General features: G+C 39.7%; 1 protein-coding gene across 1 annotated transcript; it reads right to left on the bottom strand.

Annotated features, from left to right (window-relative positions):
• Positions 1 to 12030: 12030 nt before the first annotated feature.
• LOC116914071 (NADH dehydrogenase [ubiquinone] 1 beta subcomplex subunit 2, mitochondrial-like) lies at positions 12031 to 12348 on the bottom strand. The gene has a single exon (XM_032918378.1). The coding sequence runs from the start codon at positions 12346 to 12348 to the stop codon at positions 12031 to 12033; it is 318 nt and encodes a 105-aa protein (XP_032774269.1).
• Between the last annotated feature and the right edge of the window lie 6693 nt (positions 12349 to 19041).

The raw sequence follows: 19041 nt of genomic DNA, 5'->3' as shown, positions 1-19041 counted from the left end.
GTATGGTGGTATGTGGTAGTGTGTATGTCCTGTGTTGTATGTGTGTATGTATAATATTATATCTGTAGTGTGCTATGAATGATATATATATATATATATATATATATATATATAGTGTGTGTGTGTGTGTGTGGGTGTGTGGTGGTAGTATATGTGTGATACTGTATCTGTGTGCTGTTGTATATGTGGTATTATATGTATAATGTTGTATGTATGTTTTTGTATGTGTATTATATGTGTGATATTTTATTCATGGTGTTGAGTATTGTGGGGTGTATATATATGTGTGTGTATGAGTGGTGTTATATGTGTGCAGTGCTATATGTGTTGGGTTGTGTGTGTTTGTCTGTGTGTTTATTATATATGGTCTTGTTGGTGTAGCTGTGTGCATATATGTATGTGTGCCCTCAGCTCCAAATACATTTGTCCAATTTCTAAGTCTTCTTGATTTTGAATATGAAGTTTTATGCTCATTCATGTTGCTTTGTTGTCTGATACTTTATTTCATTGCTGAATAATACTAGGACATAAGCTCAATACAATTTGTTTACCAGCTGTCCTACTATTAGATATTTGGATTTGCCCTTCACTTTGGGGCTATAAAAAATGAGGTTGGCATTAGAGGCAGGATGAAGAAACAGGATGAGGAAACTTTTGAAGGTGATAGAACCATTCATTATGCAGATTGCAGCTACTGTTTCACTGCTATAAAGATGTGTCCCATTTTAACTGTAAATATGTGCTGCTTATTACATGACAATTACACTGCACAAAACCCATTGGAGTTAAAATGATACCTATCACTTAGCCAATGAGCTGAATCTGTAGGCCATGGGCAAAGGGGTCTTACAGCTAGGAAATCATCAGTCTTGTTTTCAGAATAGAAGTATCCCTTCGACACTGCTCTTGAGCCTTCTAGAAGTCTAAGTTATCATGGCTGTTAAGGAAGGCTCTAGATCAGTAAGTAGTTCTCAACCTATGGGTCACAACCCCTTTGATGATTGAATGACTCTTTCTTAGGGGTCATACATCTGATATCCTGCATATCAGATATTTACATTATGATTTGCATAGTAGAAATATTATAGCTATGAAATAGCAATGGAAATAATTTTATAGTTGGGGTCACCACAACATGAGAAAATGTGTTAAAGTTGTCACAGTATTAGGAAGTTTGAGAACCACTACTTTAGACGGTCATGGGTATCTGGTGACTTGTTTTTTCACAGCCCTACCCTGGGTTAGCCTATCTTCTTTAGGACAGAACTCTCTTGTAGATTTACAGTGCTACCCTATACTCACCTCTAGGTCCTGCAGTACTATGAGTCCCATGTACCTTGAGCTAATCAGCTCACTGTGTTGAAGTCTTCAGCTGAGACTGGATTTATCTAGTGTACCATATATACCACTCCATCAGCTTTTCCTTCTTAGATTTGAAGTCCCATGATTAGGGCACATATCTGGCTGTGTGTCACTTTGGGAACTGGCTCTCTTATCATTATATTACTCTGCATCCCAGGTAATATTATTTATGTGAAAAATCTGTCTTGCCTGGTGCTAATATGGGCATCCTACCTTGACTTTCTTCTACTATGGGATTTTCTCCGTGAACTGCTAGGATATTGGGGGTGGGGTGAGTTATTGTTGTTTTTGTTGTTGTTGCTTTGTTTTGTTTTTTAAGGCATGCATGTGTGCAAGTGTGTATGTTGGATTAGTATCATCTTTAGGACTACCATTCACCTCCTTTTGAAGCAGTGTATTTCATTTGCCTGAGCTCGCCAATTAAGCTAGATTGGTTGACTGCTAAGTGCCAGGGACCTGTTGCCTCCTCCTCACAGCCCTGAAATTACAAATGCACACTACTACACTTGGTGGTTTTACCTAAGTTCTAGATGTTATACATAGGTCCCCATGCTTATAGGCAAGCATTGTACTGAGTCATCCTCCAGACCAGATTTAAGTAGTTTTTTCTCAGTCTCCGTCTCCGTCTCCATCTCCATCTCCATCTCCTCTCTCCCTCTCCCTCTCCCTCTCCCTCTCCCCTCTCACTTCCCTTTTCCCCCCATCCCCTCTCCCCTCTCCTCCCCTCCCCTATTCCCCCCCATCCCCCCATCCTCCTCCCCCCTCTCCTCCTCTTATAGGCAAAAGTGTATGGTTGTTCCTAACCATACAGGTCAAACCTGTGCTTTTAGTTGAGTATTGTTTTAATCATTAAACCTGATACACTTATTGGAAAGGTTGGATTCATCTTGAAATTGTTTTCTTTGGTCTTCTCTTTTATTTATTCTTCTTTCCTTTGAATCAACTCCTTTTTGAATAAGATGTTATAAGAAACATCTCCTTTGTTGGTTTATTATCTGTTATTTCACTTTCTTGCAAGTTATATAGTATTGTGGTATATAGTCTTACTTTCATAATCTAATTTTAAATAATAATACATTATCTTCAGTGTATAATACTACACTCCAGTGCATTCCAGTATATGCCAATGTGTTCAGTGCACTCCAGTATATGCCAGTATATTCTAGTGCATTCCACTGCTTACTTGTCTCTTGTTGTATGACAGACATCCTGTATTTGCTCTGATATAAATTATAAAAATATAATAATATACCTGTTTTAAGTAGTTAGCTGCATTTTAAGGAGTTTATAGAAATACAACTAGTTTATATTTGCTCCACATTTTTTATTTCTGATACCCCTCTTTTTTGTTTGTGACGTATACCACTTCACAGGGTTCTTGTAAGTCTTGTGGATTAACTTCAGATTAGATTATCTTAGCCAGCTGATTCTAACTCAAGGTCTCTTGTGACAGCATAGTCAAGCTGTGGCTGAAATGATGGTCCTCTGAAGGTGCTACAAAACCTGCTTCCAGGCTAAGTCATGTGGATGTTAGCTTCTTATCACAGGAGTCTTTCCATAGGGCTACTCACTTCCATGACACCTATAGTTCCCCAAAACAATAATAAAAAGAGAAGAGGGAAAGAGGAGAGAGGGGTGAAGGAGAAAGGAAGGTGACAGAGAGAAAGGATGTATGTATGAGAGAGAGATAGACAGAGAGACAGAGAAACAGAGACAAAATAACAGAGACAGAGACAGGGAGGGAGAGAGAAAGACAGAGAGACAGAGGGACAGAGAAACATAGACAGTGAAAGAGACAGCGAGAGATTGAGAGAGAGATATTGATTCTCTAAGATGGCATATAGCATATGTCATGCTTTGGTCATGATGATTAAGCTGTGAACACATGAGTGTCAATATTGAGAATGGAGATCATTGAGCATCCTCTAAGCCTGTATAAGACAGTACTTTGGTTCCTTAGAGGACACCCTGAATTGTCTTGTAAAGTCAGGGAGATTGTGCACTCTTTGTAGATTTCCCTTCTGCCTCTCTCACCCTCTAGACTAGAGATTTGGGAGAAAGGAAGAACAATGAGAGGGCTCACTTTATTTGTGCCCCCTCTTTTAGGAGACCATTGTCCTACTCTATCAGATGTTTGTTTTTGTGTTTTCTCCATTATTTATCTGTTGCAGGAAGGAAGGCCATTTGATTGTCTTCATTGTATCTTTGGGAGAAGTGGAAGGCTTCCATTATTTTAGAGTAAATTCTAGATGAAGCCTGAGAACAGACAATTAGGAGGAAGAATGATGGAGGTAAGAAGGAGTATGTGAGAATCAGGTGAGCCATCTCACAAGTGTGAAGATTGGTCAAGGTTTGGGGATAGGCAGCTTGGGTGGAAAGGGCCATGAGAAATTGGGGAAATACAGGGAACTGTACTGATTGTACCAAGTGCCCACCATCCTGATTGATTTTCCTTCTCTTGTTATTATAACCTCCTCAAGGGTGTTTCCTTTGCAGATAGATTTTTGCTGTCTTGTGGATTTTTCAGTTTACATCATAACCAGGTAAGCACTGGGGGCTTCTCTCAGGTGGATCCTTTCAAGTCCTGCACTGGGGATGGAGGTAGATAGCCAGGATGTTGGGAATGGAATATGTGACCTATGTCAGCAGAGGAGAGCAGGGGACTCTCGAACCCAAAATTACACCATAACACTTTTGAACAACAGCTGACTTTATTCACTTCCCTCTTGTCTACTTGTTAATTAATTTATACTTTTAAAATAATTATCAAACATCTGCTTTGACCCAGGCTTTGGAACACAGCAAGAAATAAGACGTGCACTGTCATGTTCTTACAGAATTTTCAACCTAGCAGGATTGGGACATGGGGAAGAACTTGTCAGGTGGTCCCCTCATTGTCATCTTGGTTCCTGCTGGTACAGTCTTGGGTGCCAAAAGGGGAAGCATGGATGGGATGGGGGTGCAGTTCATCATATGTGCTATGACTGACTTTAGCAATCTGGAGGTGACCTAGTACTGCTAGGATGAATCACCACAACCAAAAGCAAGTTGGAGATGAAAGAGTTTACACTTCTGTATTGCAGTCCATCACTGAAGAAAGCCAGGACAAGAATGCTTCCCTCCCTCTCCTGTTGACTCAGAGCCTTCCTAGAGGGGCTTTTGCAGTGCACCATTAGCATAAGTCAACAGCACCCTGCTTCTGGGAGTTCAGGTGCTGCCTACATGGCCCCTGCTACTGTGCAAAGTCAGTTTTTCCTTGGCAGAGTCAATATGCATAAGATTAAAACACACACAGTTTTGTTTGACAGTCTCCTGGGGGCTTCACAGACCTGTAGCTTTCTATGTAAACACAAACTTGCTTGATTCCAGTTTTTGATTTTACTGGCAAAACTTGGATTTCTCACCCTACTTCCCATATCGTGACAGTTATGCACAGGAAAAGTACTTGGGTCAAATGTGAAGAAAGACACAGTGCTTCAGTATTGCACATGCGTGTCCATGTATGCATGCATGTGTTGCCTTGTGGGTCTTTCTGTGTGTGTGCCGTGTGTACTGTGTTTATTTCTGTGTGTGTCTATCTTTATGTCTGTATGTCTCTACATGCACTTATGTGTGTGGTATGTATACTGTTGGTATATTATGTGTGTATGTGGGATATGTTTGTGTTTGCAAGTATGCTTTCTATATGTCTGCCCATGTGGCGTATCTGTGTACTTGGTTGTACATACATGCATATACCCAAACTTTAATATTCATGCCGATGTTCATGTGTGTGATTTGTGTATGCTTGTATCTATGTGTGCATGTGCTATTGTGTCTATGGCTATGTCTTTCAGTGTACCTATATCTGTGTGTATCTTTATGGTTATACATCTATCTATCTAAGTATGTATCTGTTGTATATGCATTCATGTTTTGTCTGTATATTTGATTCTTTCTCTCAATATGTGTGAGAATTATGTACATGTAATTTTAAGCATGTATGGTTGTGCATGTGATTCACACAATATGTGTATGGGTGTATCTGTGAATGTTGTGTTTATATAGGTATGTTTCAATCAGCTTTTGTTGCTGTTACGATGTACCTGGGAGAATTTGCTTATCAGGAGAAGGGGTGTATTTTGTCTCCTGGTTACAAAGGTTTCAATCCATGATGCTTGGCTCCTTTACTTTGGGCCTGTGTTAAGGTAGAATCCTATATTGGACTAAAAGATGAAGTAAGGCTGCTCATCCCATGGTACATGGGAAGCAAGGAGAGAGGGAGAAAGAGAGGCAGCTGGAATCCTAGTTGGGACCCTGTAAGATGCCAACCTTAATGACCTGGTATCCGGCTATGAGGTCCTACCACTTAAAGGCTCCACTAACTCCTAATTGTGGTTAACACAGTTTAGTGAGGAATATTCCAGATCTAAGTTGTCCATACAGCACTAGGTGTTTGTCTGTGTCTGCCTTTATGCATTTCTGTGTCTATATAACAGTGTGTTTCTCTGTATATGTGTGTCTATGCACATTGTATATCTCTGTGTATCTGTGCATATATATATATATATTATATAATACATATTGTACAGTTTGAGGTTATGGGTGTCATTTTCAGCCTTTCTGATGGTGGGTATTCCCCATTATTACTAATCACCAAATGCTCTTCCAAAACACCATTTCCAACCATGGACCCCTTTCCGCCAGTGCTGTCTTACTCTTTGCTCACTTCTGCTGACTTGCTTTCTAGTGGAACAGGCATTTTCTCACTTTCCATTTTGGCCTCTGACTGACTATAGCACCTAAGCCTGAATTTAGAAATCTGGAGATGCCCTAGTTAGAGTTTTTAATTGTTATGATGAAATACCACAAACAAAAGCAAGTTGTGGAGGAAAGGGTGGTATTGCACTCCATCACTGAGGGAAGTCAGGACAAGAACTCAAACAGGGCAAGAACCCGGAAGGAGGAGCTGATGCAGAAGCGTCGGAGGTGCACTGCTTAGTGGCTTGCTCCTGAGGCTTGCTCAGTCTGTTCTTTTACAGAACCCAGGACCACCAGCCCAAGAATGGCCCGACCCAGAGTGTGCTTGGCACTCCCCACAATCATTAATTAAGAAAATGCCAACCAACCAGAGCTTCCAGGGACTAAGCCACAACCCAAAGACTATACATGGACTGACCCTGGGCTCCAACTGCATAGGTAGCAATGAATAGCCTAGTAGGGGCACCAGTGGAAGGGGAAGCCCTTGGTCCTGCCAAGGCTGGACCCCCAGTGAACGGGATTATCGGGGGGAGGGGGGAGGGTGGTAATGGGGGGAGGATGGGGAGGGGAAGCCCTTATAGAAGGGGAAGGGGAGGGGTTAGGGGGATGTTGGCCCAGAAACCAGAAAGGGGAATAACAATCGAAATGTAAATAAGAAATACCCAAGTTAATAAAGATGAAAAAAAAATGCCTTACGGCTGGATCTTATTTAGGCATCTTCTCAGCTGATGTTCTCTCCTGTCAGATGACTCTAACTTGTGTTACATCCACATAATTCTAGTCAGGGCAGGAAATCTGAGTATGTGACCTAACGCATGTGAAGCTCTCATTTGACACTGCCACTCTGAAGGGAGGGCATGAAGACCATCATCCATTTCTTTTCAGGTAAGGAAACAAAGTCAGAGAGCAGGAGAAACACTTGCTTAAGGAAACCAGCTTGTAGATGGAAACCAGCTTGGTGTGCAGCACCTTGGTTCCAGTGATAATGACAGCCAGGGATTATTTGTTCATAGAAAGGAGTGGTTTCCAGAGATGGAAGCCAGCAGGCTCAAGTGAAAGCGTGAAAGTGGAAGAAGTCTATCTGGTCTGAAAACCTCTAGTGATGCCTACCTTGTGCCTGTGGCACGGCCATGGGGGAAGGTGAGAGGAATTTGTGTGGGATTTGCAGATAAACCTTTCCCAGCCTTGCGTACCACTTAGCAGGCTAACAGGTCAAGTTGTCTGACATCTCCTATAAAAGGGATAGGGTCCATTTTCTAGGACCCTTAGCTAGCTCACAAGGACTATGCCTGCAGAGCATCTGGGATGTAACAGGTATGTGATAGGTCAGAACTCTGATTCTTCTCATGGGTTAGGGCAGATATGCAAGATCTGTGTTGTCAGGATGGGTTTACTGCCTGCACTCTCAGCATCTAAGTTCTATGGTGCTTGTGTTTCTTTCTGCTATTGTGTTATATATATATTATGACCTTGTGCAAGGTCTTACAGTTTGAATATTTAAGGTCCCCCTAGGTTCTTCTGTTTGTACATTAGGCCCCCAGATAGTAGTCCTGGTTGGAAAGTCGAACTTTTGGGACAAAGTGGCATGTTAAATGATATGTTAAATGGTATGTTAAGTGGTATGCCTAGGGTTAAGATTAGGATTAGAAGTCATGGAAGTTATAAATGCCTGCAGTTTGTATTTAAGATCTGACTTTCTTTTCTGCTGAGGTATGAAGAACTGTTTCCTTACCTTTCACTGCTGTAGACAGCCTTCATGCCTTCCCTGACATCATGAACTATATATAATCTCCACAAATGTAAGCCAAAACACCTCCTTTCTTAAGTCATGGCCATCAGGTATTTGATCACACTTTGTACATGTGGCTCATGCACAAAGGCACAAAGGTACATATGTTTTTGTTGTTTATTTTTAAGATTGTATTTTATTAAGAAAAAATTGAGTTTATTCACATATGTGCATGAGATATAGCTACCACATGGGCCCAAACGTTTAATAATATATTTTGAGAACTGTGTAGTCAGGTGATTGCATCATCAAACAAACATCAAAAAGCATACTCACAAAATATACATGGAATAGACCGCTCAGTTTAGCCTCTTGATGAAATTAAGAGATAATAAAGACAGGCTTTAAGAGATGGAGGCTGGTGTAACATGGTTTGGTGTTTTACAGCAATCTATTTTGTATATTATATATGTATTACATATTACATAGTTATATATTATATATATTATAAACAGGAATGTATTCTAAAATAATAATTAGAAGTGCACTTTAGAAAGTACATAGATTATGACATTGAGAAATGACAAGAAATTTTTATCTTCATTTTGATCTTATGAGATTGCCACCATGTATAGGATTTATAGCCCAAACCTAATGAAGTGGTCATGTGGTAGTCCAGCAATTGGCTTTGAATCCATGCATAAAATCTGTCTTCAAATGAAACCAAAACAATATAAGGGGAAAGTCCATTGTAAGAGGGTTCCCAGCAAAAAGCATGTCAAACCCAGGTCAGGCTTTTCGTCATTCAAACTTGCTGGTGCCTGCTTTACAGGTATGCTTGTGGAGATTTAGAGCGGTCCTTCTCTCCCTGCCACAGAGAGAGGAGGACATTCTGAAACATGGTGATACTCCATATCCATGTAAATTTCTCTCAGAAAAAGTCAAATGTAACCTGTTTGCAGAGTTTTGCCTGTATTCATAGTTCCTGAAAACAGTCATCACCATGTTTATTGCAAAGAAGCATATTTTAAGTAGCAAAATCTGTTCTTTTAGATATATATGGAACAGCTCTTAGTTATGTACAAGATAACTAACTGAGATTAATATAGTAGCCCATTAAACTTAATGATCTTTGTCATTCTGAGAAGACAGAAATGGAAACAACATTTCTGAGGCCAGAGCTGGCAGTTCATGCCTTTAATAGCATCATTGAGGCCGAAACAGGATGATCTTAAGCTCTGGGCCACTCTGGATACATTAGCAAAACTCTGTCCCACAAGCAAATCAATGAACAAGTAATGACAACAATTCTGAAACAAATAAGAATACAACAAATTCAGATATATGGAATACAAACAAATGCAATAATAAGACATTAACGACAATAGTCACTTATGTCTAAATCACTGGTTTATGTCAAGTACCATATCAATGCATTTCAGGAAACTTGAAGAGCAAGGGTGGATAAGGGAGTTCAAGGACAGAATGATAAACAGAAGGAATATAATCTAAATAAATCAAATGAAAGCTTTAAAAGCCATGTAATCCCTAAAATTAAAATTTAGCTTTTGAAGAGATAAAATGCAAAAGTTTAAATGAAGAAAAAGAGTGAGTGTCTGATAAAATGAGTGATGGAAAAGGAGATATTATAATGGATATGATGCAAATATAAGAAGTCCCAAGATGACTGAACTACTATACAATAACGAATTGGGAAATAAGGAAGAGATTGATGGATATATTATTACATATTACATAGATATTACAAAGTTTGATGATATACAAAATCCAAACAGAAAGGTAATAAACATCTCATGAAAGAAAAATGCAGAACCTAATGACATTACTCACGAATTCCACAAAGAAGTTTAAACTTGTGTTTCAATTACATTTCTCTCTTCCTGTTTCTTCCTCCAAACCCTCCTATACGCATCATGGCCTCTTTTTATGTCAATTGTTATTGTAAATAGATGTATATATAATACATTCCCATATATAACCAGTTGAGTCTTTATAAAGTTACCCGAATGTACTTTTCCAGGGCTGACCGTCTAGAACTGGACAACCAATTAGTTTGCTCTTCCCTGAGAATGGCCACCTCTTTTGCTCCCATCTTTCCTTAGTTACCTATAGTTTTGTGAAGGGTTGAAACCTTGTGGGCTTTGCCCCACACAGTAATCATGCTTGTCAGTGTCCTCTTTGGCTGACCATCATGTTGGTGAGACATTATGGATATAGCTTCTGATGTTACTAGGGGACACAGTGTCAGTGCAAAGTCACCAAACCTTTGGATCTTGCAGTCTTCCCAACCCTCTCTTCTGCAGTGTTCCCTGTGTGTGGGAGTGTTTTATAGATGTTTCCATTGGGATGGGGCTCTGCAACTCTGGTACATTTTTTAATACATACCAACATCTCAGGGCAACAACTCTGACTCTGAAGGTGTTTATCACCTTGGGGAGGCTTTACACTCCTCTCCCCCAGGATTCACTATGGACATGCAGGGATCCTCAGCTAATGGGGGAAAATAGCCCCTATTTCAAGACAATTAAAGGAGAAAGGAGGCAGGGTTAACTGTGTAATTTCCCAACTTGGCTGGACACTCCTGGCTCTCCTTAGCAAATGCCATTCTTCTAGATAGCCGAGGTTTAGGGATTTACCCCATTTGTAGCTGACATCAAACCTATGGTCAGGAGGATTTTCCTTGGAGTCACTCTTTCTGAAATCAAAAGTTACAGAGCCTAACCCAAGGGAGAATGACAGGTGGACTGAGGTGCACCTCTCCCCTACATCCCGTCACACCACTCAGAGTCCCCTTAGCAACCACAGCTGCAGGAACAAGTTGTCTGTCCCTTCCAAGGCTGCTGCTGGGCTCTTAGCTTGCTCTGTGTTCTCACTACTGGAAGGCTTTTCAGCACTTAAAATGATTTTGTTTTCTATGTTGGGGTGGAACCAACCCACTCCATGAGCAAAATCTATAGTGCTGAGAAGCGGCAGAAAATTGGCAAGGCTTAATAAACCTCATGCTTGACGTGCTCCTGTGGCTATATATCAAAGGGAAAACAAATATATTGACTAATTCCTCTCGGAAGAACATCCATAAATTACAGCTGTTTGAAACCAGCCTGTTGTGGAGAAAGGTTACGAATGATGTCATTTGTTCCATTATAGGTATCACCATACCAACCCTGGCCCAACTTTTCCTGTAGCCTCTAAGCTCTGAGCGTGGGATGGACTCAGAACTCGGGGCACGTCATGTGGCTCTGGGGTGGGAGCAGAATAATATCCTATGGCTGCCTTTTCTGCATCCCTTCTCAGCATAGGCTTCCTGTGACTTCACACAGTATAGGACTCCTGTGGAGAGGGCTTCCGTGGGCAAAGGTAAATTAAGGAGTTCATTGATTATGGCCCTGTGCTATGGGCAGAGGCTTTGGATAGGAGTGTATCTCTGCTGCCAAGCACTCATGGAGAACACAGAGCTTTACTTCCACATCAAGTGGTCACTGTCCGGTCCATGGGAAGAATCTGGAAGTGCTCCACATAGACCCATAGGAGACATTCACTGACCATCATTGATACATTCCAAATCAGGGTGGCTCCTGTGGTCTTCTTAGGCTGCTGTTTTATCCTCCACTTGAGAGTGAGGAAGCTGAGCCCTACTGGTGCCAAACTGTTCACTTGCTAAGAGATGTATAGAGATGTCTGAGCACTTCAAGCCCCTGAGTCTCTGACGTCCTGCAGAGGGCTGGCTTTAAGCTTAGTTGAATCTCAGAGTCACCTGTACTGTGTGCCAGTGCAAGGCCTGGTACTATAATCCCAGGGAATCTGAGACCCTGAGCCTCTATCTATTTCTTAAGCAACACTCAAATGGTTGTGATGGATCTAGGTTCAGAACTCCTGAAATTGTCCTGGGAGCCTTTTTGTGAAGTGTGGGCCACAAAGGCTTCTCTCTCGTCTCTTACTAACCAAGAGCACATTGTTCATGGTTGTGTAGTCTCTTGATTAGATGTCTCCCCAGCCATCTCAAATGAGGTCTCTGGGCTGGCACAGAAGAGCAGGTTGGTTAAGGCCTTTCTAATGACCCCCCTTTTTTTTCCTCGGTTCCTCATTTTTGGCAAGCCACTTTAATTTACAACTTTAATGAGGGCTGTAATTTCTTGGATTGTCTCACCTTGCTCTTGTACAGAGAGGAGTTTACACTTTCAGTCCTCGTGGTCGGGAGGGATCCCCGATTCTTCATCTGTCCACTGTGATGGATCTGGATGTGAAAAGTGACCCAGCACAGCAACCGAGTCATGCCAAAATCGCCAAAGAATCCACAACCACATGAGTGAGCTTAAGACCTCACCATGGATAACCTGGGACTGAGTAAGATGGGGAAACTCCCTGTCCCGGGGCTGAATGTGTACACCACCGCCAGCATGACCGACTCCACGGTCTCCAGCTGCCCGCGCGCGGCAGCCCCGGAGCAGGCGGCCTCTAACGCGACTGAAAGGTGCCAAACGGGTCAGCGCAGACATCCTAGCATGACTAATCTTTTTTTTTTTTTAAGAAGAGACATGTTCAGCAGGGGCAGTGTAGAGATGTGTGCAGTGGTTAGGCAATACTTGTGTCAGGTAACTGGTTGGATTCCAACACTGTGGTGTGGCTTGACTTGCTTATTGAATAAGTCTAGCTGTTTTCTGTGCTTGTGTGTGTCCTAGTCTCAGGCCACCAAGATGGACTCTGTATCCCCCCCCCTCCCCGCACCAAAGGAGACTCCAGAGGATTTTTTAGTCATGGTCTGAGCCCCTGCTTGAGTCTCGTATACTCTGACGCTTCTGCAGCAGATGTGGGAGCATGCAGCTGTGCTGATACAGGCGGACAGCCCCATGCTTCTGATTGCAGTAATTGTTGTTCCGTGTTTTGTATTTGTCTGCATATAGCCGTCAGTGACAGCCACCCACTCAGTTTCTCTTGGAAAGCCTCTCAGCTCCTCTCTCACACACACACATGTTCATACATACACAAATACACATGGCTGAAGGCCCAGCTTGTCCCACTCTGACTTCACTCTATTCAGAAAACAAAAATAGCCGCTGACATACTCATGGGTGAGCCTGACTGAACTGCCACCCAAATCGCCCCTCTGATGACAGCCCAGAAGCCTCCCGCCTCTTCTCGCTTCTCTAGCAGGTCTAGCTGAGGCTGAGAGAGGGTGGAAGAGCAGTACATGAAGGGAATCGTGCTTTCCCCTGGAAGGACTGCTGCCTGGAGCCATTGAGTGTAATGAGAGCTGGGCAGCAATGGGGGTCCTTAAGGACTTTGTGTTTTCACAAGGGAGACCAAAGTTCTTGGGCTAGTGTATGCTCTGTTTGTAAGGCAGAGACAGACCCTTCAGATCGTTCTGACAATACTGAACTGGGACTCAGTCTTAGGAACCCAGGAACCCAAGAGCCGCTCTGACCACACCACCACCAGGCTAAGAGACTACTACAGTCGCCTGCCCGTTGCACTTGCTGTTACTTATTTTCAGTAATTATTTAGTTTTTTGAAATTATCACACCATAATTCTTTCTGGTTGGAAGTATACAGATCTGTGAATTTTAACACACACACACACACACACACACACACACACATACTCATGTATTTATGTGTGTATGTTTGTCAGTATTTGTATGATATCATAGTCAGGACACATCACGGCATAATTTCCCCAAGTTTGCCTGGATAATCATTACTACTGTTTTTCCTAGCCACAAAATCAAATGCATGGGGCCCCACAGAGTACAACCTTTGAGGCCTCTTTCTTCTCAGCGTAATGCTTTTGAGAGTCCTCCAAGGCAATCCATGAACAAATTCAGTCTGCTCGTTGTTCTCATTGAGTGCCAGTCCATCATGTGTATGCACATGTGCATGTGTAAGTACCTATGCATAGGTAGCAGATAGTTCATTTACTGGTTCATTCATTCATTTGTTCATTTATTTATTTAAAGACTTTGTGTTGGTTTTTGTTAACATCTACACAGAGGTTTAAAAAATGATTCTCAATTTTCAGTCCTCCAGGAAAATAACCCAGCCTGAAATGATAAGGTCTTGGGCATCTGCATGCTGAGATTTGTAAAAGTCTGCCTGCTTCCTAGAGAGACTGTACTCTTCCTTATTCTCCCTAGGATGTATAAAAGTTTGGGTTGCTTTGAGTTCTCAGTGGCACTAAGTACCATTGACATATTTTAGTGATTTAAATAGATATTAAGTAGCATTTTGTTAGGCCCTGAACATCCATTTCCCAGATGACTAATGATGCTTTACAACTTTGTGTTTGTTTGCCATCTATTTGGTAAAGTATGTGTTAATTTTTTGCCATTTTGTTTCCTGGCTGTTGAATTCTGAGTATTTTCAAAAACATATTTTGAATCCAGCATTCCATTGCATATATGCTTCCAGATAGTCTCACTCGTTGATTGCTTGCCTTCTTCTTTTAACATCACAGTTTAAGAAAATTAAATTTTTATCAATAATTGATACAATTCAATTTTTATTTATGTATTTTATTTTTAATATAGAGTGTACAGGACTCATTGGCAACTCTAAGGCCAGAAAGAATTTATCTTGTATTTATTTAATTTTGGAGATGGTAAGGATTGAACATAGGGTTTGGTGCCTGCTATGGAAACATTCTATCACTTAACTACACCCTCAGTCAGTCCTCTGTTGGCCTTTCAAAGCTTAAATGTTTTTAATGTTGAGATTTACATGCTAATTTTCTTCATGTTATAATGTTATATTAAAGTTATTATTATTGTTATTATTATTATTATTATTATTATTATTATTATTATCAGAGCAGAAGGCTATTCAATTGTTCCAACAACATTTCTGGCAGAGAAAAAAAATCCATCAAATAGCTTTTGAATAAATTTATAAAAGTGTACATTTATGACCATACTTCTGAACTTTTTAGTATACTTTATAATAAAAAGAATAGGTTTACACATCTATTCATCAATATGGTGTTGGCTTAAGTGTTGTGGCTGTAGAGAAAATTCTGAACTTTTGTAACTTAGTCCTCTCTTTCAGATTAGTTTAATCCATTTGAGTTTCTTTGGGTCTCCATCTTGACAATTCCTATGAAACATAGACAAGATCATTACTAGTATTTTTGTAGAATTGCGTAAAATTTGCAGATAAATTTGGAGAGGATCGGTTTCTCCACTGAGTCACTTAATCCACGGAATGTGTTTGTCCATTTGCTTCTATATGCCTTCATTTCCCTCACCAGCACTGTGTAACTTTAGCATCTAGAATCATAGATGTTATGTTTCCTGTCTATCCAAGTATTTTGTCTTGGGCTCTATGTAAATGATACTGTTTTATTTGCAAATTGCTTGATGATGGAACTGTCAGGACTTGTGTGGGAGTGTATTCTTGTGTGTATGTATGTGTGTGTGTGTTTGGTTTTAGGGGAATTGTCATGATTTAGACTTCTTCAGGCTTTCTACCTAAATAATCATGTTGTTTATAGATAAAATAGATTTTATTTCTTTTCTAATTTTTATGCTGTTGATATTTTTATACATATAATACTTGTTAGAACTTCTTTTGCTTGTTTGTTTGTTTATATCACAAATGTTGCTCCCTGTCCCCACTCAGAAATTTCCTATCCATATAACCCTTCCCCTTTGTCTTTAAGAGAGCAGCTCCCCAACTCAGTATCCCCTCACCCTGGTGCATCAAGTCTCTGAAGGATTAGGTGCTAAGGGCCTTAGACCAGCCATGTATGCTCCTCTTTGGTTGGTGGTTTAGTCTCTGCAAGCTCCCTAGGGTCCAGGTTAGTTGACGCTGTTGGCCTTCTTATGGGGTTGCCATCCCCTTCAGTTTCTTCAGTTCTTCCCCTAATTCTTCACTAGGAGTCCCTAAACTCAGTCCAATGGTTGGCTATAAGTATCTGTTTCTGTCAGCAGCTGGTAGAGCCTCTCAGAGGACAGCCATGCTAGTTTCCTGTATGCAAGTACAACATAGCATCAGTAATAGTGTCAGGGTTTGGTGCCTGCCCATGGAATAGATCTTAAGTTGGACTGGTCACTGGCCAGTCATTCCTTCAGCCTCTGTTCCAATTTTCTTCCTACATTTCTTTAAAAAAGGAACAATTTTGGGTCAAAAAATTGAAAGTTGGTTCGTGTCCTCATCCCTCACTGTCTAACAGTTGGAGGTGGGATCTCCCGGTTCCATCTCCCCTCTGTTGGGCATTTTGGCTAAGGTCACTCACACTGGGTCCTGGGTACCTGTCACATCTCAGGTCTCAGGGACTTTCTACAGGTTGCCTCACCCCACCCTCACCCCAAGGAGCTGCATATTTCCATTTATTCTCCCGGCCCTCTGGGTGTCTACACTGTCTCTTTCCATATATGATCCTGCCTCTGCTTTTCCCCTCCCCCTCCTCTCTCCTACTCAGGTCCCTCTCTTCCTCTGTTTCCTGTTATTATTTTATTCCCCCTTCTAAGTGTTATTGAAACATTCTAATTTGGGCTTTGCCTCTTATAATATGTGGGTTGTGTCATGGGTATTTTGTACTTTTTGGCTAATATCACATATCAGTGAATGCATACCATGCATATCCAGCAGTTGGCAAAGTGGCCATCCTTGCTTCATGCCTGATTGTAGAAGAAGGGTTTGGTTTTTTACCTTTAAACATTATGTTTAAAGGCCCTTTACAGATGCACATATGAAGTTGGGGAATTCCCTGTCTATTGCTGATTTGTTAAGAGTTTGTCATAAATGGGTATAAGGTCTTTTCTATATCAATTCATTTTGAGATCTGTTTGGATGGCTCATGTTATTACACCACTTTACAAATTGATTTTCAAATGTAGAACCACCCTTACATTCTTGAGATGGACTAACTTGGCAATAGTCATTATTCTTTTTACAAATCTGTGAATTTAACTTCTTAACATTTGATTTATGACTTTTATGTTTATACTTTTAAAGGAGTTGATCTAGAAGTTTGCTCTGTGCTTTTTATGTTTTTGATATTTGCATAAAAATATTTGAAGATCAGTTCTTCTCTTGTCATATAGAATTCTTAAATAATTTTTAAAAATTTCCAACAATGTCATGTAGTACTGGAATTTTCTATTTCATAAGGTTTCAAACTATACATTTAATTTCTTTAATAGTTATAGGAGTTTTTTTAAAAAACCACATTCCTCCTTCTTTGGTGAATTTCTGTAAATAGTGATATTCCAGTAGTTCCCTTACTTCCTTCAAGCTGCCAAATTGTACACAGGTTATTATGTTATTTTCTTACTGTCCTTTTAATGTTTGTGGAGTCTGCAACGATAACTTCTCTTACTTGCAGCATATTAGCAATTCATGTCATCTCATTTTCTCCTTTTGTCTTACTAAAATATTAATTTTTTTCATTGATTTTCTTTGGGGCCATTTTGTTCCTTTTCTTAAAGTGGAAGCTTAGATTATTGATTCAACCCATCTTTGTTGATGGAAACATTGTATGCTGTAATTTTCTCCCTGTGAGATACTTTAATTACAACTCATACATTTTGATAGATGTTTATATATTTCAATTCAAATTATTTCAATATCTTTTGAGACTTCTTTAATCCATGAATTATTTATATTACTAACTTCTAACTGACTGGTATTTTTTGCATTTCTGTATTATTCATTTGTAATTTTATTTTGTTATAGTTAGAGAATTGTCTTTACATAGTTTCAATTCTTTTAATTTGGTAAGGTTTGTTTTATGACCAAAAATGTGGTCTTACTGAATGAAACTCCACATGTATTTGAAAAGAAGGCATATTCTAAGTGGTTACACTGAATCTTCACTAACTTAATTAGATTTAGTTGATAGATGTCTGTTCAAGTCTTCTATTTCCCTGGTGATTCCTATTTTCTGTTCTGGGTATTACTAAAAAGAAAGCATTAAGTTTGCTGAAGTTTATGAATTTATTTCTTTTTCCTTTTTGTTTGGTAAGCCACTGCTTTATATATTTTGAAACTCTGTTATTATATGAATATTATATCTTCTTGGTCATTTGGTCCTTGTGTTATTATACATTGTCTTTCTATAGCTCTTTAAATATCCCTTGCCTTGAAGTCAACTTGAGTGGTAGAATAGCCATTCTGCAGATCTTTTGACTGTGGTCCATTGTATCTCTTTCCTGTTCTACTTTGAGTTTTTTTGTAATTACATTTGAAATGAGTTTATTTTACATAAGACAAATTGGAGTAGGTATATTTTTTATCCATCCTGATCATTTCCACTTTTAAATTTATGAGTTTAGACCATTTACACTTAATATAATTATTGATATATTTAGATTTCAGTGTGTAATGTTACCTCCTTTTTTCCTATTCTTTCTATTTTTTCTGAACTCAATTCTCTTTCTTACCACTGTTGGGTTACTTGAGCTATATTTACTCACATCAGATTACACATACTTTTAAATTATTTTAGTGCTTACTTTTATTTAAACTACTATACTACAAGGTCTTCAATTTGGCATAGTTTTGCCTTCTTTTCTATTTTGGTAAGATCAGGGTACAATCTTTTAAATAGTTGTCCCTCAGTAGCTTTTCACTAAGTAAATTGATGAAGACTGCAAGTTTTGAATTTATATTTGATGTTTGTGGTATTTCATGCTTAGGGCATTTTCTTCTCTTTCAGATTGCCAGAACAATTTTCTTTTCTCTCTGATATATAGTTTAGCTCTAAGTTCTTCTGGATTGGATTATATTTAACCAAGAGAAAATGATGTTTCAGCTGGCCCTAAAATGAGTGTCTTCCTGAAAAGGCTTAGGAATTAGCTTGTCCTTCTTGTGTTAAATATCAACTCATTAAGGATTTTAGTAGTGCTATATAAAAAAAATCATTTAGGGCAGTTGGCCTCATCAATAACTTGATTTCAAAGATAACTTGGTAGTAAGATGTAAAATTTAAAAAGTGTGATTTGGACTGACAAAATGACTTGTGAACAGGGAAACTAGAGAAAGAAGGGAGAAGATAATACTGTCAGTGTGCATACAAACCATCAGGAGCTACAGGACCTCAAAGTATAGCAGGATCCCTTATCAGCAAATAGTGGACAGAGGCATATGGCTATATTCATTTGATTCCCTTAAATATCCCATCCTTTCCTCCTCTCTTTGTTCTGGTTTTGGGAATATCAAGGAATGCTCCTTATTGGAGATATTTTTTTCAATTA

Source organism: Rattus rattus, chromosome 12 (genome assembly GCF_011064425.1).
Source record: "Rattus rattus isolate New Zealand chromosome 12, Rrattus_CSIRO_v1, whole genome shotgun sequence".
Taxonomy (NCBI): Eukaryota; Metazoa; Chordata; class Mammalia; order Rodentia; family Muridae; genus Rattus; species Rattus rattus.
The sequence above is the reverse complement of the archived record's forward strand: the minus strand, read 5'-3'. Positions and strand labels throughout refer to the sequence as shown.

Coding starts and splice junctions, on each gene's coding strand:
- LOC116914071 (XM_032918378.1), bottom strand. CDS start 12,348: ATGTCTGCGCTGACCCGTTTGGCACCTTTCAGTCGCGTTAGAGGCCGC.